At 36.7% G+C, this 25252-nt stretch overlaps 2 protein-coding genes across 11 annotated transcripts in view; both read left to right on the forward strand.

Annotated features, from left to right (window-relative positions):
• The first annotated feature begins 1270 nt into the window (after window positions 1-1270).
• SWC2 (DNA binding protein SWC2) lies at window positions 1271-19674 on the forward strand. 10 transcript variants are annotated; one of them, XM_088950004.1, is made up of 12 exons: window positions 1271-1967; window positions 2621-2824; window positions 3772-3841; window positions 4257-4328; window positions 4462-4505; window positions 4587-4866; window positions 6940-7015; window positions 7155-7274; window positions 7403-7471; window positions 17263-17305; window positions 18027-18092; window positions 19280-19674. In XM_088950004.1, exons 2-12 carry the CDS (start codon window positions 2754-2756, stop codon window positions 19467-19469), a joined length of 1101 nt encoding a protein of 366 aa, XP_088806130.1. In that variant the 5' UTR covers window positions 1271-1967; window positions 2621-2753; the 3' UTR covers window positions 19470-19674. The 10 variants fall into 10 exon arrangements, with proteins under 10 accessions (XP_088806130.1, XP_088806131.1, XP_088806123.1 ...); XM_088950005.1 differs by having other exon boundaries at window positions 1279-1967; window positions 2670-2824; XM_088949997.1 differs by having other exon boundaries at window positions 1280-1967; window positions 7155-7301; window positions 7385-7471.
• Window positions 19675-23171: 3497 nt separating this feature from the next.
• Window positions 23172-25252, forward strand: part of LOC148847511 (M28 Zn-peptidase nicastrin) — a 35467-nt gene continuing 33386 nt past the window's right edge. The window contains exon 1 of the mRNA XM_088949996.1: window positions 23172-23838. Within this exon, the coding sequence (XP_088806122.1) occupies window positions 23559-23838 (280 nt within the window). The 5' untranslated portion in view covers window positions 23172-23558. The remainder of the gene's footprint in view (window positions 23839-25252) is intronic.

A 25252-nucleotide genomic window follows, 5' to 3' on the forward strand; every position in this document is an offset into this window, starting at 1 on the left:
ATGGATCCCGGGAATTAAAACCTTTTACAAATCTTTTAAAACCGTACATATACATTTATATATATATATATATATATATATATATATATATATATATATATATATATATATATATTAATTTTGCAAAACAAAATTCCAATGATTGAAATCAACTATCGCCAGTTTGGTTTCCATCAGAGAGAGTGCATTCCCGATCATTACCATTGTCCGACAAATGGATTGATTCTGTCACTATGATCACTCACTCAGATGAATTCTCAGACTGCCCCAACATATCCAGGTTTTAACCCCCACTAAGGATCTCACTGATTGACATATTAAAGACAACCCGATACGACACCTAGTGAAGTGTCATAATCGAGTCCAGGGGTTAGGTGTAACTTTCCAGTTTTGCCCATCTGTCTCAAAGGTCTAGGGCAATACTGAAAATCTGATCCGGTTCAAGGGTTCAAGCAATCCCATACTGCATGTGCCTTGGGTCTTACCCTGATGGCCGAAACAAGCCATCCCAACACTTGGTGGCACATCAGTATCAAACTTGGCAGGATAAATCTCCCCAGACTTATCCAATGGTTGTGAACATTTAAAACTAACACAAGTTTCTATAAGTATCCAGTTTTAGGGTCTTACATAGAATTATACCAAACAACATGAATCAAACATGTACTTTGTTTATTTACACTAAATGTCAAAAGTACATCAAATTGGATTGAAGCTAAGGGCATACAAAACTGTCTAACATGTAGAACCGCTTGTCCGAGTTTTGTTGGTTTATAAATCAATTTGTAACCTAATTTTAAATATAATGCCAACTCCGATTATAATTTTCCATAATTTAAAACTAATTCAAAAGCTAAGCTATTTTCTTATCTAGATGGTGGGTTAGTGATCCAACTTTTCAAAGAAATTCATGATGTCATGATTTGTTATTTTTAATCATATTTTTATTTTTGTTAATTTTCAACTTCTATCTTAACTATGGTATATTTAAAATTTCTCACGTGCAACGCATGTGCTTAATTATTAGTATATATATATATATATATTCAAGTGAAATTGGTGCTTTTCCCTTTTGTTATTTAGAATCTTATTGTTCTAATACTGTAGTTCGCTTTAGATCAATGACTTGCACATGTGAACAATCTCGATGAAAAAAGAAATATTTTTTCATTGCATGAGATACAAGTGTCAATACTCTCTCCTTTGACCACTTATCTCTTTTGGTCTTTTTTTCTTCGACTCTTCTTCCACTCTCCCTATTCATCTTCCCATTCTCGTTGTCCATCTTCCACCTCTCTCTATCTCTCTTTTCCTCTCTCATTTCCTGATTTAGCAATAAACGAACGAGATGACTCGTAGAAAGTGTAAAGTTAGATGATGAAACAAAACTTACAAGCCAATGACCGTTCTCAAACACATGGGGTTTCTTTATCTACGATAATGATTTTTTGTCTACCGTTCAATTTAACGAAGGTTTGAGTATAGAACAGTCAACCAAAGGAACTTCCATCCAGAAAAACTCGACCAAACTCCTTAGAGCAACATATTGATGAAGAGAGGGATGATATTCGCTTTGAAACCCCTATCTCTCTCTCTCTCACTCTCTTTCACCTCTTTCTATCTTTATTATTTCTTTCACTTGCAAAACATTCATAGCTTATTGGACTGATGCAGTGTTTCACCTTTGTTACAGGGGGAATACGGAATGGGTGAGAGGCGAGGCCAGAGTCAACGGGATAATCTAGGGAGCCAAGGCAAAGAATGAGTTGTCATGGGTAGAGGCGGTGTTGTGTGGCGCGTGGGAGGAAGGCAAGGGAATGGAGGAGAACGACAAACTGTAGCCTTGATCCAACTGTCGGCAAGGCGGTTGAGACTGACGTGTTTGACAACGACAACACTAGCGAGGGTCTCCTGTTCGATGCTACAGTCCTCGAGATAGTTGAGAGAAATCACGTAGGGAAGTGGTGGTGAGGATGATTTTAAGCTGCCATTATAGGGAGGCATTGATGTAGGGTTTCGTTTGGTAGAATCCATCACAAGCGACTCTCTCATCATCTTCTTCCTTTTCACTGATTACACCTCTTTTTCTTCTTCCACTCTGTTGATGCTTGAATTGCTGCTTCTCGCGTACTTCGTATCTTTGTTCTCATTTTATTTTTTTTCCTTTTGTTCTTTTCCGATTATAGGAACTTCCTGTCTTTCATTTTCCCTCCTCTTCCCTGGTCCTTGGTTTCTCTCTAACACGCAGAATTCAGAAATTAGAATTACAATTGCTTTTGGACGATCAATATCCTTGACATCAATTTTATGACTATTTAATCGAGAAATGCTACTTTGAAAGACTTTTTCATGGGCCACCGTGGCAACTAGATGACAATAGTAAAAGGTCACTAATTTTAACAAAAATAACTGGGTGCTGTGAAGCACTGTAATTTAATTTTAATCGCTATTATTTCAGTTGGTATTGTTGAAAGTTGAAAATTGAAAGGCCTTAATGTTTTAGTAGGGTCATTCGGACATGGAACAAGCACGGGCGCCCCTTACTAGTATATTTATTAAAACGTAGGGGGTATTTAAGTATTTAACCCTTTAATTTAATCCTCATGTTTTGTGTTCTTAGAGGGAAGAACCGAAGAGGAAAATAATCTCGAAGAAATCTCCTTTGCCAGATTACAGGCACACAGTGGAAGCAGAGTACTTGCAGTTGCAGCAGCGAGATCAGAGGAGGAGAAGTGAATATCGAGCTTTCCGTCATGGCTTCTACCTCCCATGATGAAGGGCCTGTTCTCCTTGAACGTTCTTCTCGGATAACTAGAGGAAAAAGGTCTCAAACACAAGCTCAAGCCGTTCGAGTCTAAAAATGTTATCTGGTTATGGTTGTTTGTTCGTTTTAATGGCTGAATTCATGCTTGAATACCGGAAGCTATTTAATATTTTAATTTGAATATTCTGTTTCTCTTAGCCTACGTTGTTTGGGAGTAAATTTTGGATCTTTCTGGAATTAATATACACAAATTTTTTCCTTACTTCTCTAATTTGGTGATATAGATCTCCAAGTCTCAGCAGTTTCTTTTTGGTTTGGTGTTCCTGGTTTTGGTACCCTTGTTGGGTGCTGGAATATGTTCTATATGTTATGCTTAATTTTATTTTAAATATGATTTACATGTTATATATTTTAATTTGAGATAATAGGTGTTTAAAATATTTATTTTAAATTTTAAGTTTATATTTTTAATTACTATTGTGCTTAATACTTTTGATATTTTGCATTTTTTTTTTAAATTTTTTGGCACGCACATGATTTTTTAGCATTTTTTGCACTTCTGCACCTTGCTTCAAAAAGGCGCGCCTATTCCCTTGCGCTGTTAAAACACTGAGAAGTGTATAGTAAATTGGACACATCCAATTACTCCCCTGAATCTGGGATTGTGCTACTTTCATTTAATTGTACAAGGGATCTTCTAATTCGACAATTAGTCCGAACTTGTTCAATCTAGAAGAGTAAGATCAGTTATATTCTGCTTCTAATAGGGTCTTTCTCTTCTCTTTTAATTTTTTTTTGCTCTACTGCTTCAATGCTTGACAATTCCTCCATGTTGCTTTTAAAACATGCTCATGCAATGATTCAATCCTCAATACACACAATGGGTTGATCATGGATTAGATTACTTTCTTGTTGGTTGCTCAACCTTCTTCTTTTTCATGTATCTGATTGTGCACTTATATCGGGGCTGTACTTCTGAAACTAAACTTGAATTATTTCTTCAATAGGATGACCAAGTTGCTTGATGAGGAGATTGAAGAGGATGAGCTGTTTTGGAATCAGGATTCTCTTAAGGAGGTAAATAACCATGGATATGGAGTGGCATGATATGGTGGCAGTGGGATTTCCTATAAATGCACTTTTAACTTCTTCATGATTTAGAACAAAAAGGCCTTCCTTTAGTTCCCTATATTTGTTTCCTTTTCCACTAGTGGAATGAGTTCATGTGTGTAAGACCGACTATCTTTGAGGACCTCTAGAATCCATGACCCATATTTGTCTCATCTCCCATGATTGACCTGTTTCTAATGAAAAAACTAGGAAATTGGTCTATACTTGTTGAATACCATATCTATCTTCTTAATGGTCCTGCTTTTGCAGCATGTTTCTATTGTTGACACTAAAGTTAATGTTTTATAATATATGTGGGGTTTTTGTAGCTAAGATTGAAGTTGGTTTCTCTTTCCTAACCTATTCTTTTGACTTTTTCCAGGAAGCGAATGATGAAAATTATGAAGAAGAAGCAGAAGTTGCTGATGAGTTTGATAGTGATTTTGATGATGATGTGAGTTATTTTTGGTTGACTTAATTTGTAGGTTGCTCTGATTAATAGCATTTAGTTGCTTTTTGACCTCGTGGAGGTCATCATTAAGACTTTCTGAATATTTGGAAACCTCACCCTATATTGGTAAAATCAGGAACCAGATCCAGATGAAGAAGTGGAAAATGATGCAGATGAGAGGTTTGGCTTCTCCAAATGAAGAGCATTTTTTTTAAAAATCTTCAACTTAGGTGACTATTAAGTTCTTGAATTCACTTCCAGGGAGAAGAGGAAGAAGCGCTTAATATTTCCAGGAAAGCCTGTGACAAAGAAGAAAAACAAAAAGAAGGTTCTTTCTAACCTAGAAAAGGCTGACGAGGATGAAAAAGAACCCAAAGATGAAAAATCTTCTCAGAAACAGCAGCCTAAATTTCCTGAGCAGCAACACATTTCTGATGATCTAGAAGGTGAGAGAGTAGTGAGAAAGTCAACAAGAACCTCAGTCATTGTGAGGCAAGCAGAAAGGGATGCAATACGTGCAGCTTTGCAAGCAACTATGAAGGTCAGTACTGACTAAGAGGAAATGATTTGCATGTTGCAAGTTAATATTATTATTTACTTCTTTCTTTCCATTAAGGGGTGTTCTACACACAAATGTTTTTTGTTTTCATGTGTTCTTTGTCACAAGCAAAAATTGAAGCATGTTATTGGACTTTGTTTTTGTTTTGAGAAGCAAAACAGATAAGCTTTGTTTCAAAAAACCATCGGAATAATGATTTTTGAAACAAAAATAAATTTGGTGTGTGCAGATATTATATGAGAAGTAAAACAGATGAGCTTTGTTTCAAAAAATCATCGAAATAATGGTTTTCGAAACAAAAATAAATTTGGAGTATGTAGATATTATATGGTTTATGAAACATGAGACATGTTTTTTAAACCATAAACACAAGAACACATTTTTGGTTTCTGTTTGGAAATATAAAAAAAACACATATTATGACCAAGAAATGTTTTCTGTTTTTTATTTTTGGTTTTAAGAATCAATTTGTTTTCAAGCCAAATGGTTTTATTTTATTTTTTTTCTGAAATTTACAACAAGAAAGCAATTCACATTGAAGAACACCCCCTAAATTGTTTCTTGCTGAATATGCTTCAAAATTATATCGTAAACTTATTCACGTTTAAATGAGTTTTTTTTTTTTTTTGGGTAGTAAAGTTAAATTTTGTTAAAGGAAAAAAGAAGATTATAAGAAAGGTGACAAGAAATCACTTGAAAGAATAAAAGAAAACTCTTCACCCAAGCATAACCAGTTCAAACCCTCCACATCTCAGCCCACACAAAATCCACCAAAATGCAAAAACACCAAACCAATAGAAATACTGAACATACCAACCAAACTCAAATAGACAACAATTCACCTGCACAATCAAAACTTTCACCACAAACTAACCTGCCCACCCAAACCTTAGACTCGCCAACCCCAAGCAATTGACAAAAGCTCAAAACCAATGAACTCTGCACACCAGCTTTAAACCACCCAGCACTTTACTTAATTATTTAGTGCAAGGTTAAAAAAATTGCAATGTATCTAGGGATGGAAATTTCTACCCTACCCAGTGGATATCCACCCAATGGACAGTTTTTTTTTTTTTTGCTTGAAAAAATAAGTTTTGGGGAGGGATGGGTTTTGGGATTTTACAACCCGTATGGATACAGGTGAGGTACGGTATTAAGCTACTTATGTATTAATTAATATTATTATTAAATTATTTACATAGTATGTATTCTTTTTTTCCTTATTTTTAAAATCTCTTGTTTCTAAGAAATTTATCCAAACTTAACTTTGCATTTAATCCTTCATTAGTTTCATCAATTAATACAATGTCATCAGCAAACAACAAATACCATGGGACCTCCTCGTAAATATGCTTAGTGCAAATAAATAAGGACCAAGTACTGAACCTTGGTGAAGAGACATCATAACTATGAAATCTTATGTCTCTCCTACAGGTGTTCCAACATTGGTTATTGCACCTTCATACACATCCTTGTAATATTATTTCTTTGGGGACTCTATCATATGCTTTTTCGAGATCTATGAACACCACATGAAGATCTTTCTTCTTTTCCCTTAACTTTTCTATCAATTGTATTAAAAGAAAGATAGCTTCCATGGTTTATCTACTTGGCGTAAACCCAAATTGGTTCTCTGATATACGTGTTTCATGTTGTAACCTTTTCTCAATTATTTTCTCCCAAAGTTTCATAGTGTGGCTCAAAATTTTAATTGCACAATTATTGCCATAACTTTGTACATCGGCCTTGTTTTTAAATATAGGCACCATAATGTTCTTTCTTCATTCATTAGGCATCTTCGTTTCTTTCATTATTTTATTAAATAGCTTAGTTAGCCATAGTAAGCCTATCTCTTCCATACTTTTCTGTTCTTCTACTGCGATACTATTAGGCCCTTACACTTTCCCCTTTTCATTAAATTTAGTGTTTCCTTCACTTCAGTAATTCTAATTTTACATGAGGAGAAAGAGAAGTTGCAACTGAGAAGTTCTTAAGTTTTACCACGAATGGTTTGCTCTAATTTTGATGCACGTTATTTCTTTTACTATTTGTCAGCCAATAAAAAGGAGGAAGGAAGGCGAGGAGAAGCGAATGACTCAAGAAGAGATGCTTCTAGAAGCAGCCCAGACAGGTTTAGATTATAAGGTCCATTACTAGAGATAGTGTGTAGCTTGTCAAAGTTTTATCTGAATGCAATTATGAAGTCCACAATATCATCTCTGCAGTTTTGGAAATGGTGGACTAATATTGACATAGATTGAACGTTGCAGAAATCATGAACTTGAGGAACCTTGAGCGGGTCTTGGCAAGAGAGGAAGAAGTTAAAAAAAGAGCTGTTGTGCATAAAGAAGTATATAGTGGGCCACAGATGCGATACACTTCAAGAAATGGCAAGATTACTTCCTTTCTAGATGCTGGTCTCATTTTTCTCCATGTCTCTATCTGCAAATTGTGAAAATACAGCTATTAATTTTACCTATCTTTGATTATCATATGGTAGTATGGATGTATCTTGCAGGCAAATCTTTTCTGGAGTTCAGTAAAGGGTTATCATTCCAATCAGAGATTTGTACTACTAAAGTCCTGTGTAAGTAAATAAGAAATCCTTGTCCACTCTACTTCATAACTCCGTGCAGGTCTGATTTCCTGCTCCAATGCGAGTATCATGTTCCAGAAGAAATATGCTACTTACCTGTAGATGCAAATAAGTTTTACCATAAGATGATTAGATATGGAGACTGATAGAAATATTAGTCTGGAAACCAGAATATTTTTTGTTTATCCAGTATGGTAAACTCATTAGGTGTGCTAATATCATGTCGTTTTTTTTGCCGTAATAATATCATGCATGCTTTGAGTCTTTGATGTTTAAGGCTTTGCTCAAGTCATGCTAAATTCAATCAGAATCTCTACTGTTTATGAAAATTAGTAGCAATAAAACTTGCTACACCCTGCAATTTTTGCTTTTTTTCCAGATTCTTGACAAAACAAACAAGGAATGTTGGTAAGAGAAGAAACTGTTCCGGGTAGAGAACCAGAAATTTTCATTTAGTAACCAGTATTCAATATCCCCCACTACATCAGTATGGGTACTCTAAGGAAGCATTTGGCATTGCTTAATCTGATGTTATAGTTTTTGGTTGTGGAGGGTTATACTATGTATGTGTTAGTATTGGGTGAAGATTTGAAACAGATACATTTCCTCCTTTTTGTAAATAAGGGTACGGGAGAGTTGATTTAAGAATTTAAAACTTCTTATATGGAGGCTAAAAGTTGGCTAGAAATATCTATTCGTGGTTTTAAAGGGTAGTAAAGGTTTATGAAGTTTTCATAAAGTGCAACAATAATATATGCATTTTGAAACACCAATTTGAACAAGGCATTTTTGGCTTTGAGTTATAAGCGGTTGAAAACAGAAGAAAAGCACTCCTTGAGAGTGGGACTGTTTAAAATAGATGCAGAAATCAAAAGAAATCGCAAAGAACAACAGAAAATACTTCTTCTTTGGAGTAGAGGGTGAAGGAGATGGTGGCAATAAGGGTTTAGAGTATGAGAGTTTCGAACCTTCCTCTCTCTCTAACACCCTAACACTATTTTATTAAGTTTTGAATAATTACAAGGAGGCCCTTAGTTGGGCAAGAAATTACAAAGAACATAACATAGAAAGGGTCAGAATAAGGTCCATTACAGAAAGGAACATAAACAGTAAGAAAGGATAAACAACCTATGTGCCATTCGGCCCATCTTCTCTACACTCCCCCTCAAGCTGAGCATAGATGTCAATCATGCCAAACTTGCCAATATCATGCTGAAGTTTTGCCTTGAGAATGCCCTTGGTGAAAAAATCTGCTAACTGTCATTCAGATGTGATGAAAGGAAGACATACTTCACCCGAAGAGACCCTTTCTCGAATAAAGTGTCTATCGACTTAAATATGCTTAGTTCTATCATGTTGCACTGGGTTGTGAGCAATGTTGATGGCGGCCTGATTATCACAGTACAACATCATTGGCTTGTCATTCTCAACCCCTAGTTCCTCCATCAATGATTTTAGCCACAATAGTTTAGAAATTCCATATGCCATGGCCTTGTATTCTGCTTCTGTTGAAGATCGAGCAACTACCGATTATTTCTTGCTTCTCCAAGAAACAACATTACCATCCACCAAGCTGCAATACCCAGAAGTAGATATTCTGTCATCAATATTTCCATCCTAGTCAGCATCAGTATAGGCTTTAAGTTTCATTTGACCATGCTTGGCAAATAGAATTCCCTTTCCTGGGGAGCCCTTCAAATAACACAGGATTCGCTGCTGCTGCCGTATGAGTGTCTTAGGGAGCATGCATGAATTGGCTAATGCAACTGATAGCATATGCAATATCTAACCGAGTCATGCATACGTACAAAAGTTTCCCAAGAAGTCTCTAGAAGACTCCTTTGTCTTCTAACAATGTTCCATCTAAAGCAAAGAGTTTATGACTCATATCAATAGGAGTAGCATCTGGTCTATCTTCCCAGTTTTAGAGAGCAAGTCAAGAACATACCTCCTTTGGGAGATAAGAATTCCATCATTGGATCTAGCAACTTCTATGCCAAGGAAGTATCTCAATTCCCCTAAATCTTTAATCTCAAACTCTGTGTGGAGGAAAGATTTGAGATCATGAATTCCTGAAACATCATTACCATTCACAACAATATCATCCACATACACAATGAGGTATACTGCTAGAGGTCCACTCCTCTTCACAAAAAAGAGTATGCTCAGACTGTGTCTGTACATAGCCAAAATTAATAAGTGTTGTTCTAAATCTCTCAAACCATGCTCTAGGGGACTGTTTTAGTCCATAAAGAGATTTCTTCAGCCTGCATACCTTTCCTTTCATATATGTTCCATACATTCCTGGAGGAAGAGACATATAAACCTCCTCATGTAATTCACCATTCAGAAATGCATTCTTTACATCCAATTGATAAAGGGGCCAGTCGGAGTGAGCAGCTAGAGATAGAAGAACCCTCACTGATGTCATCTTGGCAACAGGTGCAAAGGTCTCCAGATAATCAATCCCATATGTCTGTGTATAGCCTTTTGCAACCAGCCTGGCCTTGTACCTCTCAATGGTGCCACCAACCTGATATTTGATGGTAAAACCCCATTTGTAACCAATTGGATCATTCCCTTCAGGCAAATCAACCACTTCTCAAGTATCATTCTTGTGTAGGGCATCAATTTCAGATCTCATAGCATCCCTCCATTCTGGAATATTAAGAGCTTCTGACACAGACTGGGAATAGGGTTAGAGGCAACAGAAGAGAGATAGGCAAAGTATGAAGGAGAAAGCAGACTGTAAGAAAGGTGTTTGGAAATCCAATGTGCAATACACTTTCGTTTTCCTTTCCTGACAACAATGGGAATATCAAGGTCAGGGAAATATGGCTCCAAGGGGGTTGAAACAGTACCTATTGTCTCATCTGTGACTGGAAGTGCATGAGGCTCATGTGTTGTAAGGGAAACAACCTGCTCATTTCTAGATCTTTTCCTTTGATACACCTTGAGATTGAGGATAGGACGAGGAGGTAAAGGAGGAAGAACACTGGGACAGGGAGAATGGAACGACTGATCCTTCCTTGATTCATTTGAAGGAGAAGCAGACTCATCAAAAGACTTAAATGGGACAGGAAGAGAAAGAGCAAACACCTGTGACAAATCCTCCCCCTGTGGACAATGTCCTTCCAGAGAGGAACCATAAAAGGGAGAAAGCTCATCAAAGGTGACATCCATTGAGACATACCGAGTGCCAGTCTTTGGATCAAAACAACAGTAACCCTTCTGTGTGGAGGAATAACCAAAGAATATACACTTGTGGGCTTTTGGTTCAAATTTATGCCTTTGGACACTTGGAACATGTACATAATAGGTGCAGCCAAAGACACGAAGAGGAATAGGAAAAAGGTCATTGTCTGGATGAAGGAGATTAAATGGAGACTTAAACCCTAAAACCCTGGATGACATACGGTTTATAAGGTAGGTAGCAATGAGAACAACATGTGAGGCAAACAAAATACTTCTTGCAATTTCAACAATATGCCTATTTTTTCTTTCAGCAACTCCATTCTGTTCTGGGGTCCTAACACAAGAACTTTGATGAATAACCCCCATGTCAGAGAGAGAGCAAGATAAATTCTTCTCAAAGTATTCTTTTGCATTGTCAAATTTGAAAATTTTAATCCTGGTATCAAACTGGGTTAGAACAAATTCGTGGAATTGTCTTACAAGTCTTGGAACTTCATCACGGGATTTCATCAGGAATATCCAAGTGAACCGATAAAAGTCATCAATAAACAAGATAAAATATCCATAGCTACCCATAGAGGGTAAGGTAAGGCCCCCACACATTAGAGTGCATAATATTAAAAGGAAAAGAAGATCTTTTATTGCTCAAAGGATAATTGTTTCTACAATGCTTTGACAACTCACAAGATTCACAATGAAGACTGGACAAACTAATTCCCTTGAACAGTTTAGGGAATAAATGACTCAAAGCAGAAAAAGAAATATGACCTAAACGAAGATGACACAGCATAATTCGACTAATAGACTCTGAAGAAACAGACCCAAAAGCAACATTCCCATGATGATCAGGGCATTGTCCCGGAGTATCAAGCAGGTATATTCCGTTCGCCTCATGGCCACTCCCAATCACCTTTTGAGACTCTAGATCCTGAAAGGCATAGTAAGAAGGAAAGAAGGTTACACAACAGTTTAATGACTTGGTTAGACTACTTACAGATAACAAATTTGTATTTAGTCTAAGTACATGAAGGGCAGAAGGTAGGAACAAGGAATCTGTAGCCTTGATGGTTCCCTTGCCAGAAATAGGGGCAAGAGAACCATCGACTAAGGTGATTTTATCACGTCCAGGAAGCAAATCATATGAAACAAACAAGGTAGAAAGGTTGGTCATATGATCAGAAGCACCTGAATCAATAATCCAATGGATCTTAAGATTATCTGAAGTGGTTGCATGATTGGCAGAAGCCCTTATATCTGAATGAGCAAATGCAGAAGAAGCTGAATTTCCTGAAGGGTTGGAAGAAGTCACACCCTCTAGATGACTGATCATCTTCCCAAACTTTTCATATTCTGCTTTCATGGTTGCCAACTGTGCACAAGCAGACATCTCTTCAGTATAGTACTTGTCACTATCTAGACTAGTAGCCACATTTGCACTCCCTGTCCTTTTACTATCATGCTTTTTATGAAACCAAATGGGAACAAGATCATGATGTAATTTCCAGCACTTGTCTTTGGTGTGCTTTGGCTTCTTGCAGTACTCACATACAACCTCTTTCTTCCCAGAGTCACTAGAAGTCCCTGCAACTCCTTTGGGTTTAACCCCCATATTCGCAAAGTGATCACTAATACCAGCCCCTTGAACCTGGACAATCCTTCTGCTTTCTTCACTACTCACCAATGCATATGCTTGTGACAATGAGACACTCTCCTTGGATAAAATATTCTGTTTTGTGATATCATATTCTGGGTTTAGTTCGGTTAAGAACTCAAACACCCTGTTTCTTTCAGCCAGTTTCCTGTAGGTCTCTGCATCATTGGTGGTGTCCCAAGTTACAACTTCTATTAGGTCTATTTATTGCCACAGAGACTTCAGGGTTGAGAAGTATACAACTAAAGGTTTCTCCCCCTGCCTTAAATTCTTCACATCACTTCTCAATTTATAGGCTCTAGCCACATTTAGTTTTTGGGAATAGGTTTCTGCAACACTGTCCCAGATTTCCTTTGCTGAATTCATCCATAGATAGTGTTGGCTAATCTGTGGCTGCATTGAGTTTACAAGCCACCCAATAACAGTTTAATTCTCTTGCATCCACTTCTCATAGGATGGATCATCCTTTGGGTGAGCCTTCTTGCTCCCGGAGATAAAGCACTACTTTCCTCTACTACATATATAAATCTTTACCGATTGTGACCATGCCAGATAATTAGTTCCATCCAGCTTGATTGTGGTTACAGTCAATAAAGAATCAACTGGAATCCCCTGAACTTGTCCAAATTCAGCAACTTTCTTGTTTTCAATCTTTAAGGAGTCCATCATGTAAACACTTCAAATAGGATTTCAGCTGACTTCTACAAGTGTACTGACTGAGAATGGAGCAAGGACTGTGTTAAACCAGCCTCAAAACAGCAATACACAAAGCCAAACCACATGCGAAAGCTGTGAGAGCCAAGTCTGAAGCAACACCTTGTTGTCTACACGAGACACTAAACATCTTGGTTCGGCCTTCAAGAAGTAATCAGAAAACCTCCAAGCACTGTGCACCCAGCTGAAGCTCCTTTTCTAATAAGAAATTCTAGGTACTCACCAAAAAGTACCCCAAAAAGAGCAAAGACCAGTCCGTATTGATGAAGAGACCTTTTTATAAACACAGTGTGGGCAGTAGAGAAGACCCCCACTGTCAAAGGTGAGAAACACCTCAGGAACAGTCCCTACAGGGCCAAAAAACAACCAAATAGTAGCAACAACTCGCAGCACTGAATCCAAAGATGTTTCGGCAGTTTGACAGTCCAGGAAAGGAATGAAAAACAACCCAGAAATTTCTGGGTTGAACCAGATTAAAAAATAGCCGAATAGCTGTACAGTTTTCAAAGAAACTTCGGACACTTAAACAGTCCAAAAACAGAAAAATAACCCAGAAATAACTATGCACAACTTACAATCTCTGACTTAAGCTCCAAATCAGAAACCAAACTGTTCTTCTTCTCTGATTCTTCCTAGTCACCGAACCACTCTCCAAGAGATTTGAGTCTTGGGCACCCTCCAATGACCTCTAAGAATCAGGCGACACAAGTTGAAGCTTCCAGCCCTAGAACACTCTTATGTAGTCGGCTGGACTACACCCACATGAGAGCCCAAGCCAAGTTCAGGCCCGCTCTGATACCAAGAAGAAAAACAATCCTTGAGAGTGTGGGATTGTTTAGAATAGATGCATAAATCAAAAGAAATCGCAAAGAACAGTAGAAAATACTTCTTCTATGGAGTAGAGGGTGAAGAAGGAGATGGTGGCAATAAGGGTTTAGAGTTTGAGAGTTTCGAACATTCCTCTCTCTCTAACACCCTAACACTATTTTATTAAGTTAAATTTGAATAATTACAAGGAGACCTTTAGTTGGGCAATAAATTACAAAGAACATAACATAGAAAGGATGGTCCCAGAATAAGGCCCATTACAGAAAGGAACATAAACAGTAAGAAAGGATAAACAGCCTATGGGCCTTTTGGCCCATCTTCTCTACAAAAACATCTTTGTTTTCCTATCTTTTGCTTACCCTAAGAAATGCCTTAAATACTCCAAATACAGATGAGCCTCTACAATTAACCAATGGCTGTTTGCATCCCTTCTACCTAATATAATGAACGAATCCAATAAGGCTTTATTCACTGCAACACCAAATTCTGGCTAAACATGCTGAATTATCAAGGTTTCATAGCGTTAAACCTATTTGGAAGTCCCAACTCTCAAGGAATGAATCTCTCAACCACTCCAATAGTTTATACCTCACTATTTTTTGCGCGGACACACATAATTGCATTGTTTTGGACCAAAAAAAATAAAATAAGTGTTAGTGTCAAAAGGTATAGATACTAAGGGGCTGTTTGACAACAGAAAAAGTGGCTTAACTGAATGACTTATTGCTTTATCTTTTAGTGATAAGTCATTCAGGATGTTGCAAGCTTCTTAATGATTGAAGCTGGAGTTGGGAATATTACTATACTTTAAAATATTTTCTTATTTAATTGTTTTATCCACTAAAAGACAAGCCAATGGATCATTCAGTTCAGCTATTTCAGCTGTTATCAAATGGCTCCTAGGTTGAAGGCTCAATACAGAAAATGACTATTGCAAAGGCCCTTGGTTCATTGACAGAAGCCCATTTCTGTCTGACTGAAGTAAAAAAAATGGCTGGAATGGTGTTTTGTTTGGCCCTCTGGTCTATTTCTATCTAGAATTGGGCAAGAAATAAGTCATGTCTCTTGATCAAATGCAGCATGCCCCAAAGTTGCTTTGATTTGGGAAAGAAACAATTAACTGCAGGAACTACAACATACATCATGTTATAATAAATACAATATCGTAATATGATATAACCATGCTATATGCTATACAATATGAAAATATATTATGTTTCTATCGATGAATTGACTAAACATGTCTAAGAGTAGGTCCCATGGTGCCCGATGTTTGCTGATGAGTGATGAGTGATGACATAGTATTGATTGATGAAACTAATGGACTAAATGCAAAATTAGGTTTATGGATAACTACTTTAGAAACGAGAGATTGGCCTAAAACAGAATTTATGTGATGTAGATTTAATAATAATAGGAGCGCAAACCAGGGTACACTTAGGATTGGAGACCAAGAGCAAGAGATAACTCAATGTGGTCTCTTCCATTATCTTGGTTCAATAATTCATAATAAAGGAGAGATTGAGGAGGATGTTGCTCATAGGATCAGAGCAGGAATTTAGGAAAAAATAATGCAGCTTCTCTGGGGAAGTGCCTTTGAAGACTCCAAATTGAGATGATAGGTTGTGGCATCAAGTGGTTGTGGACAGTCTTGCAATCAGCCTTGTAAATAATGTTTTTTTATTTTTTCATTGTCTTATTGTATTACTATAGTCCTCTTATAAGTTATCTTGTATATGCATATAGCTTAACAGGGACATTCTTGTAATGTATATAAGTTCTGACCTTCTAATAAAACATACCCTTTGGGTATCCATTCAAAATACACCTCTTAAACCCCCGTGTCCTTTATGCTGCTGTTGTAAAACCCTTGTGCAAGCGATGCTGCTGACAAGCATACAATGGATGGGACACTAGCTTATCTACATGCACCACCCACCTTGGCCTCCGTGGAAGGCTATTCATGGCATTCTCCCTTCCTTTCTCTATTTTACCTAGACATTATGTTTAGATGGGGAAGTGGGAGGTTCATCTTCAAGAAAGAGTGTTAGTGCAACAGCTATGGCAGCCACCCTGTAGTGGTTCTATAAAGTTAAACTTTGATGCCAGCAGCATGGGTAACCCAGGACCCTATGAGGTGGGTGGTGTATTTAGAGATGAGCATGGAGTTATTAGGGCAGTGTTGTCAGGCTCAATAGGTGTTGAGGACTCTATGAGGGTAGAGCTGTTAGCTGTTCTTGAAGGAATCAGACTGACAAAACTAATGAATTCACTAAATTGATCGTTGAAAGTAAGGAAGTGATTGGCTGGTTACATCATGGAGAGGGCTTTGTTGACCCACAGACAAGAAATCAAGGAAGTCAAGTGGTTGGCTAGGAACCTGGAAACTACCATTCTATGGGTACAAAGGTAGCCAAATATGGTTAATGCTTTGGTCAAACAGGGGGGTAAATAAGGATCAACTGTTCTGGGCTGTCTTGTAAATACTAGCCCATCTTTGGGTTGTATAGCATTTTGTAAATATATTCTTGCTGTCTATAGTTAATGAATTTACAGTTACCTACAAAAAATAATATTATATGCTAGTGTCATGTGTAATTTTTCTCAAACCAAACACATTTCTCATTGCTTTTGTTTGTTTGGCAGAAATGTTCATTTGTTTGGGCAAATTCAATCAAATGCCATTCTGTATTCCCTTCCATCATTCCTGCATTCTGTTTCCAGCCAGAATAAAATATCTCTCTGGCAAGAAATAGCCGAAAGATAATCCAAACCAAACATGCCTTTAGTTTCCATGGTTGGAGATTCTATCATGCAAAATTACACTCAAGTCAGAAAACCAAGATGCCCTAATAAATCTTGGTATTTGAGACTCCTCTTTAGTAATGGATCTAGGAACTCAGTGGGACAAGATGGGATAGGACAATTATGAATGAGTATAGATGTATTAATCAGGTCCTACTGAGGTAGAAGAATTTTGCAAGGAATAACAATGTTCTGTTTTTTGTAGACTTTATGATTGATGCCTTTTCCTTATCCTCATATCATAAAGCTAACGTTGAATTGCTATTATTAATTGTCCCATGACTCCCATCCCAGTGAGGACAAGATGGAATAGGACAGTTAATGAATTAATATAGATGTGTTGATCAGGTCCTACTGAGATATAAGAATCTTGTAAAGGAATAACAATGTTCTGGTTTTTGTAGACTTTATGGTTTATGCACTTTTCCATATCCACATATCATAAAGCTAATGTTGAATCGTTGATACAGGGTTTTGTGGCCTTCTGAAACATATCTATATGAACTTGTAATCCTTTTTGTTGCTTGTTGCACAGTTTCGATGTACCTTGGGATATCAATATACTAATAGAGTTTGTTCTTTCTTGCAGATCCTGAGAAGGTTGTGTGTGCTGTTACTGGACTGCCTGCCAAGTAAGGCTTTTTTTACCAGAGGCCCTGATATGTTTGTTCTATCCATCTTCTGAATGCTTTGTTTCAGTGCTTCTTAGGAATAGTAATTGACTAGTCTATGCTTCTTCAAATTATCATGATAAGGACATATTCAATAAGAAATCCTTCATACATCTCCCAATGGTCATAGAATTGTTTTATTGTTCTACTCTAATCAGCATATTACATGCTCCCATTTCTAGTTATAAAGCAGTGATGCTATGATGAATTAAGACCAACCTTTAAGATGCCAATATATTTATGAGTTTGGAAACTGGGAATAAGAAAGATCTTTGATTGTACAATAAAAGGACAACCCAGTGCACAAGCTCCCGCCAATTTGGTAAATGTATTATTATGTTGAGTGATGTTATGTACTTGTTGAAAATATAATAGTAATAAGAAGAAAATAATATCATCCTTTTGGCAGTGATATGGAATTTTTTATGCCTTTTCTAACATCTCTGTAGGGTAATTAACTTTGAGAAATGGAGCATGGGCACAATATTTTAGGATGTAGCCCTTTCTATTGTATAAATTTTGCAGAAGTTGTACAAATAAATAGTTTCTAATCTTGTGCCACAAAATTTAAATGCCTTTTCTTTGGTTCTCCTTATGGTTTAATTAATATGGATTTATTGACTCACTTTCCTCTAATTTCTGTGGATGAAACCAACATTTTAATTATATTATGGTTTTGCAGGTATCACGACCCAAAGACGGGGTTACCTTATGCAACTAAAGAAGCTTTCAAAGTTATCAGGGAACGGTAAGAGCTTCTTTTGCCTCTAGGGATGCATACACCTTTTTTTCTACATAGTACTCTGTAATTCAGTTCTCACATTCATTGATGTCTAAAGGCATCTAAAGGCTTCTGCTAATTGTTAATATGTTATGATTTTTTTTTTTGTACACTAAGGTCTGTGATTATTTTTTTGTACAGATGGAGATGTCCTTTTTGCATTATTATCACAAAAAAAAAGATAAAAAGAATAAAAGAAAAATGCAATCTATGTGACTATTCACTGTATTCATGTTTTTCCATGCCTTTTTAAGACTGTTGTATCTAGTTTCAACTTCTTCCACATGAATAATAGCTCTTATGGCCTTATGGGGGTCATCAAGAAATAGGCATTTCAGTTATCATTCCCCTATTGAGCTAGGATATTTGGTTAGAGAAAGAACTTAGTGTAGATGACCTCAAAGTTTGTACGGTATCTGTTGCACTCCCAGTACCATGCATATAGCAAGAGTGGAACAGGATTCATGTAGTTGACTTCATATAGTTGAGAGAAGGCTCGGATGATGATGATAGTGGTTGAAGGTACTTAAGCTGATTTTGATTTGGATTGCTCAGTTCAGATTAAAAATGCAGATTCATGTTAAGCACATTAAACATATTTTTCAGGATCATATTAGCACAATTTCTTATTAATCGCTTCCATTATATAATTCCAAGCCATTATTTTCCTAAATTATTTGCTTCTTTCTACGTTAGCAATCTTTGTATCAGACCTTACTTTTCGTTTTGTTTTCATTGCCATCACCCTTTTCTGCAGTAGCTTGGGCAGTTGGTGCTTTCTAATTTCTTATTTCAGAAATTTCAGTTTCATCATATAATTGCTGCTTTAATCTCTATATCCGCTCTGGTATAATTACTTTAAATTGTCGGTGGTAAGCTCTTTTTTTTTGTTGGGAGGTGTTTCAGTCAAGGCAGCAAAAAATAGGCCTATGCCCTTAAAAACTACATCACAAACATAGGGATAATGATTAATGTTGTCATTACTTTGATGGCAAAAGTTTTGTTTTCACATGCCCAAGTGTTATGAATGTTTTCATTGCCGTACTTTGTAATTCTCTTTTTTATTTACTCCTGTTTTTTATAAGGCATTTTTTTATGCACTCTTTAACAAATCTCAAACTTATTTTGCCTACAAACTTTTTTGGGTTTCACAGTTACTCGACTGAAAACAATAGTCTAAAAGGGGAAAAGGATGCAGGGATCTTGTATGATTCAATTTCAGGCCAAGGATTTTTGTCTAGGCAAAAGAGATCAGTAATAAGAAAAACAGCTGAAACATCATATCTGCGATATTGGGCCCGCTTCCGCAGAATCCCAGCTCTTGAAATTGAAGATCTTGATTAACTAGTGACAATTGGAAAAAAAAAATCGTGGTCATCTTGTCGTAGGTGGTCTTCAACTCTTCATGTATATTTTTGGTATTGTAAGGTTGATTATTGATTTTCTTTGTTCAAACTGGAATTTCATCTTTATCCTGTTTGAAGTTAGACCATTTGGGTCAGGGCATTTTTAACTAATGATTTATGGCAATTAATATTCTGTTTTCGTATCTTTTATCTAGGCAGATATTTGTTGAATAAAAGGGTTAAAATACGTGAACGATACATAATTAACCAAATTTGGCAGAAATGCTATGTAACATGTATGCAATAAGTGATAATACTTACACTCTTGCATTGTATCTTATATTTCTCAAAATTTGAACCTATATAACATTGACTAGCAGCTGACATGTATACGAAGATTATTTTAATTACTTATGGTGGGTGAAAACTGAAAAGCACTTCATGAGCTAAGGTGGTGCCTATGGCAAATTATTTTCTAAAAAGACAAAGGAGCCGTTTGGCAAATCTTTCTCCGAAAGATCTAACAGTCGAAGACCTAAAAGACTTCATGAGCTAAGGTGGTGCCTATGGCAAATTATTTTCTAAAAAGACAAAGGAGCCGTTTGGCAAATCTTTCTCCGAAAGATCTAACAGTCGAAGACCTAAAAGACTGCATGGGTTTTCATGGGTAGATCTAGGAAGCCTGAAGATCATTTGATTGCAGTAACTGTGGTAGATCTTCCTGAAAGCTAGGAAGAGATGAAGAGCGTTTGACAAATGCATAAAAGTGATGAATAAATATGTGATAAACACACGTGAAATGTCAAGTATGGGACTCATTAATACACTCAAAACATGCAAATGGTATTAATTTGTGGGTCTTATTTACACATTTACTCGTGTAAAATATTAAAATGGGTCCTATTCATGCATTTACTTGTATGAGATAGCAATGTGCTTCTCATATGCACATTAACATATGCAGACATACAGTCATCACTTAAGAGCCCCACTCACCTGTATACCCAGCCCAAACCTTGCCTGGTTCAAACCTCCTTTGATATTTGGAAAAAATGTACAGATGCCTCCCTTTGGGAGATTTTCCAGTAAATGAGACATTAAAGTTACTAAAATGCCCTCTCCTTTTTTCTACTTCTGCAATCAAAACCACTAAAACACCATTGCCAATTCAGCCTGTTTATTCCTCCTCTATTTTCTCTCCCTTAGTTTTTCATCCCCTTCCCCCTCTTTTCTTCTTTCTTCTCTCTATTTTACTATTATCAAACCTGTTTCGAGTTTAATACGAATGCTCAATGTTGCTTTCACCTTGAGCACCATTATTTCCATTAGGACCCCATTCGCTTTTTAGTAAGTCACTTACCTGGGTAAATGCACTTATCCAGGTACCTGGGTGGGTAAGTGCATTTGTCCATGTTCTTTTATTTCCTAGGTAAATAAGGTAATGACCATTTTTACTCATAAAAAGCCATTATTAAAAGAGGTATTTTTGCTATACTCAAGTGTTGGAACTTTCTCTCCAATTGGAAAAGTTATTTACCCACATAGAAGATGAGCCCAGGAAAATAAACTTTTCCTTGTCCCCACTTAAATTTGAAAAAAAAAAAATAACATGTGTTTCTTTTCTTTTCCTTTACCAACTTTCCCCCTCTCAAAATCCGTGAAAAAAAAAAAAAGAAATATCCCCTAGATTGCATGACCCAAATCAAACTTTGAACACCTAGAAAAACAATAATGCTTTCATGCTTTTCTTTTCCTTCCATTTTTTGTTATCAAGGGGCCTATTTCCATTCAGTCAACTGGTGTAAATGGCATGTAATGGGGCCATCAAACTTTGCAATTTGGATTTCCTTGACGACAACAGTAAAAGAACCTCCATCATTTTACTTCTTTCACATTTATCGATTACATAGGGAACAACTCAACCGATCATTGTTTTCTTTTTACTGAAATAGCCGAGCATTGTGTGAAAATCAAACCTCCAAGTAATAAAAAACAATAAGGGATGATTTCTAAGAACCAATGTTTTCACCAAGCTTTTTAATCCCCATAAATAATCTTTTCCCCTCTCTTTCTCTCTATCTCCATCTGACCCGGGTGACCTGTAATTGGAATCGCAAACCAATGTATGACTTATGATGAAGGAACGATGATTTTTACGTCTTAGTTGGGCGGTGTGTTGTGATGTTCTTATATGTTTTGGGTTCATGATCTAGGCTATGCGCCCCCGTTTTTTACCGTTGATTCTTTGTCACCTGCTAGAAAAGCAACAAACCAGTGGTAGGGATACCTTGGTTGTGGTAGTTGGCCACTGATAATTAGTTTTTGGGTGGTTGTGGATGACTGTTGATGCTTTGGGTTTTCCATAAAACCCTAATCGGTTTTTGTTGCTTACATGTCTGAGAATGGGCAGTATTGAGATGGTCCAACAAGATGCTCTTTGAATGAATAGGCCAAAGGGTAAATCTGGTATTCTAAAAAATAAATGTAATTATTTGAGCGTATTCTGTTTTGAAAGATAGGAAAATGGCGATAATTGATTAATTGTATATTTTTCCAAAGCTATAAGGAATATTTTTGTTATAATAAAAAATAAGGGATGTTTATATGATTGTCAGAAAATATAAGGGAAGTTTTTACATCAAGCCAAAAAGTGAAAATTCTAAATTAGTACTTTATACTTTAAGTGTAGTCATACTTTAGTACCCTAACTTCAAAGTGTATCATTGCAGTACCTGAACTTTCGGAAATTGCTAATTTAACACCCGTTATTAGCATTTTGTCAATTATCTAGCACACGTTATGTTACATGCGATTTACAACATTTCAAAATTACCCCTTTAGAAAAAAACACTATTCATTGTCTCCTTCCTTGATATTAAACTAGAGCACCGATGAACATAATCTCACTTGGACATTCTAGGAATGCCATGGACGTTGTTCTCAAATGCCACATCCTTGGTTTCCATAACATTTTGGATGTTCCAAAAGTTACTTGTTCCACAGTTATTGTAATATTGCTACACCAAAGTCCATCCAAGTCAAGGATTTGAACAGAAGCAAACTATGCCATTCCTCTACCAAGTTCATTGGTTCAGATATCAATTTATTTTATGGGGAAATACACTGCAACCCACTGTAGAATTCTAAAACTATAGCCCCCATATTATATTAGTAGTAACCCCATATAAACCCCATTGATCAAGACTCATTCCACCTGTACCATGAGATTAATAATTCTGAGGTGGGCTGAACAGTCATTTTTCCTTTATTTTATGCATTCTCTTGCTATTTATAGCAAAATTCCAAACTTATAGTAGCCAACGACATACAAGCATTGGAGGAAATTTTCATTATGAGATAACTACATCACCTAATACGAAATCGTCCTATGTTGGAGGGCATTCTTCTGTTCTCAATCAGCTACCTCCCATGACAACCTTTTTTGGCTATGGAATTGTAAAGAGATGAGTGGCAGCAACAACAAGAGGGATTTTGTATTAGGGAAAGAGATAAGAGTTAGGATAAAGTGAACTTGATAAAGAAAATGAGATGACACATGAAGGGTATTTTTATTTTTTTACATATCATTTAATATCCGTTAATGACTTTGGACTAAACTGACAGTTTTAGGGAATTCAGGTACTGTATTGGCACGTTCTAAAGTTTGAATACTAAAAAGTGAATGTACCCCTGAAGTACAGGTACTAATCTATGATTTTCCAAAAAAACTAAACTGCTTTCCTACTCCACCACGGTCTGGAGCGAACTCTTTGCGAGGAGGTGCTTTTGACCCGAGTCCAACACTGTTGCAGGGCAGCGCCTCGAACTGTCGAACGAGAGATGGTTATCAAGTTTAGCCCAGTCCACACGATCTTCCTCTCTACATGCAAAACCTGGCTTTCGATCTAACTCTCCCACTTCCGTCATCCTCGCTGTTAGAAAAATCACAGTGAGACACTGAAACCAGACTTTCATTCCATACCTCCAGCCAATCTTTTTATTATTATTTCAGATCGAAATCCAAAACCCTAGAGTTCCTTCTCACTCTCACTGACTCTCTGTCTCCCGACCTCTACTGTTCTCTTCAATGGCGGGGAGTAAAGGGCGCGAAGGGGAGATGCTTGAATCGATCTACTCAGTACTGGCCTTGGTTTTCATACTAGTGGCCTGTGTCGAGCTCGGCGATGCTGCGACCGTCGTCGATGTTTACAGGCTTATTCAGTACGATATCGCCGGTGTTCCGTTCGGATCTCGCCTTGCAAGTCTTAACCATCATGCTGGTTCTTTGCCATTCGCACCTGGAGCAGATCTTTCGCGTACTGTCGTTATAATTCCGTTTCGAGAAGTCAACATTACCTTCCTCCGAGGTAATTTTATGTCTATAAGGAAATCTCAGCCTCCCATGGCTACTTACTTCAGACATTTCTGTCGTTATACTCTGTTGAATTGTAAAAACAATGAATCCTACGTTAAGCCCAATTGGAGCTTGAAGTTATGTGCAGTGCAAGTTGCTATTTATCATGGAGAGCAGTAGTTGTGATTTCCATATGAAGTTTACGATTTACATTTTCTGTGTTCTTGTTTGCATTAAACTGTTTTAGAGGAGCTAAGAAGTAAGAACTTCTGACACTGGAGTTCACCTGAATTAATTGACTAATGTTTCATCATTAGACATTTTTTTGATTAGCAAAGAGAAATTTTATTATAAGATTTAAAGTTACAGTCAGTACAAAGAGGAAAGACTGCTCCCCAAAGTACTACGTTCAGTATTATATTGCAGCCCAGAACAGGATGCTGCCTCAAAACTCCTTGCTTAGCAAGGAATCCACTATTCCATTTGCAGTCCCTCTCATCCATTTAAATCCAGCATTTATGTCCCTAGCAATACTTTCCACTTCCCTAAAAGGCATGGCTAAGAGTCCATGGAGTCTGGTTGCCACCACTAGCCCATGAAACAATTAGCTTTGAATCTCCTTCCACTTCCGCCTGTCTGTATCCCAGTTGTTTTGCTAATTGAAGACCTTGTCGCAAGGCCAATCATAGTTTTCAAGGCATCTAGGCAATTCTGGGCGACATTGGGGTGCCTAGTCACATAGTTTCTTAGGCGATAAGAATTTTATAATACAAATAATCAACTTTTGGCTAGTTCCCTAGTTTTATATACCACTCAGCATGCATATTAATCGAAAAAATAGCAAGTCTCTTTATCAAGAACATTAAATTTCTTCTAAAAATGGGGCAAGTCATCACATCTAAAAGATAAAAATCTTTTACATATATTAATTTCATTATTTTGAAAGATAAAACTACGATAATAAGTAGTAGTAGAAAAAAAAGAACCTCTTTATACTTCTATTCTTTCCTTCTTTCTTTCTTTTCTCTCCTCAAAACCCTTTGATCTTTTAAATTTCAATAGTAAAACATTATATATATATATATATATATATATATAATGTATAAAGTATTAACACATCTATTAATAAGATACAGCAATATAAGTGGTAGTATATAAAGCGCCCACATTGTCATTTTTGTTGCCTTGACAACTATGAGGCCAATAATTCAGCTTTCAATGAGTTTGCCAGTCCTATGGGTCCTAAATAAAGAGCCAGTATTCTACTTTCAGAATCCTTGATCACACCACCTACTCTAGCCATATCCAGATTTCCAAAGGAGCTGCCATCATAGTTCAGCTTCACATTATTGCATTCAAGATGTTTCCAAACCAGCCTTATATTTTATTTTATTTTTCTCGGTGATTGTTCCACCTCTGTCCAAGCT

Source organism: Nelumbo lutea, chromosome 6, assembly GCF_056320005.1.
Source record: "Nelumbo lutea isolate HS-2025 chromosome 6, American lotus-T2T, whole genome shotgun sequence".
Classification (NCBI taxonomy): Eukaryota; Viridiplantae; Streptophyta; class Magnoliopsida; order Proteales; family Nelumbonaceae; genus Nelumbo; species Nelumbo lutea.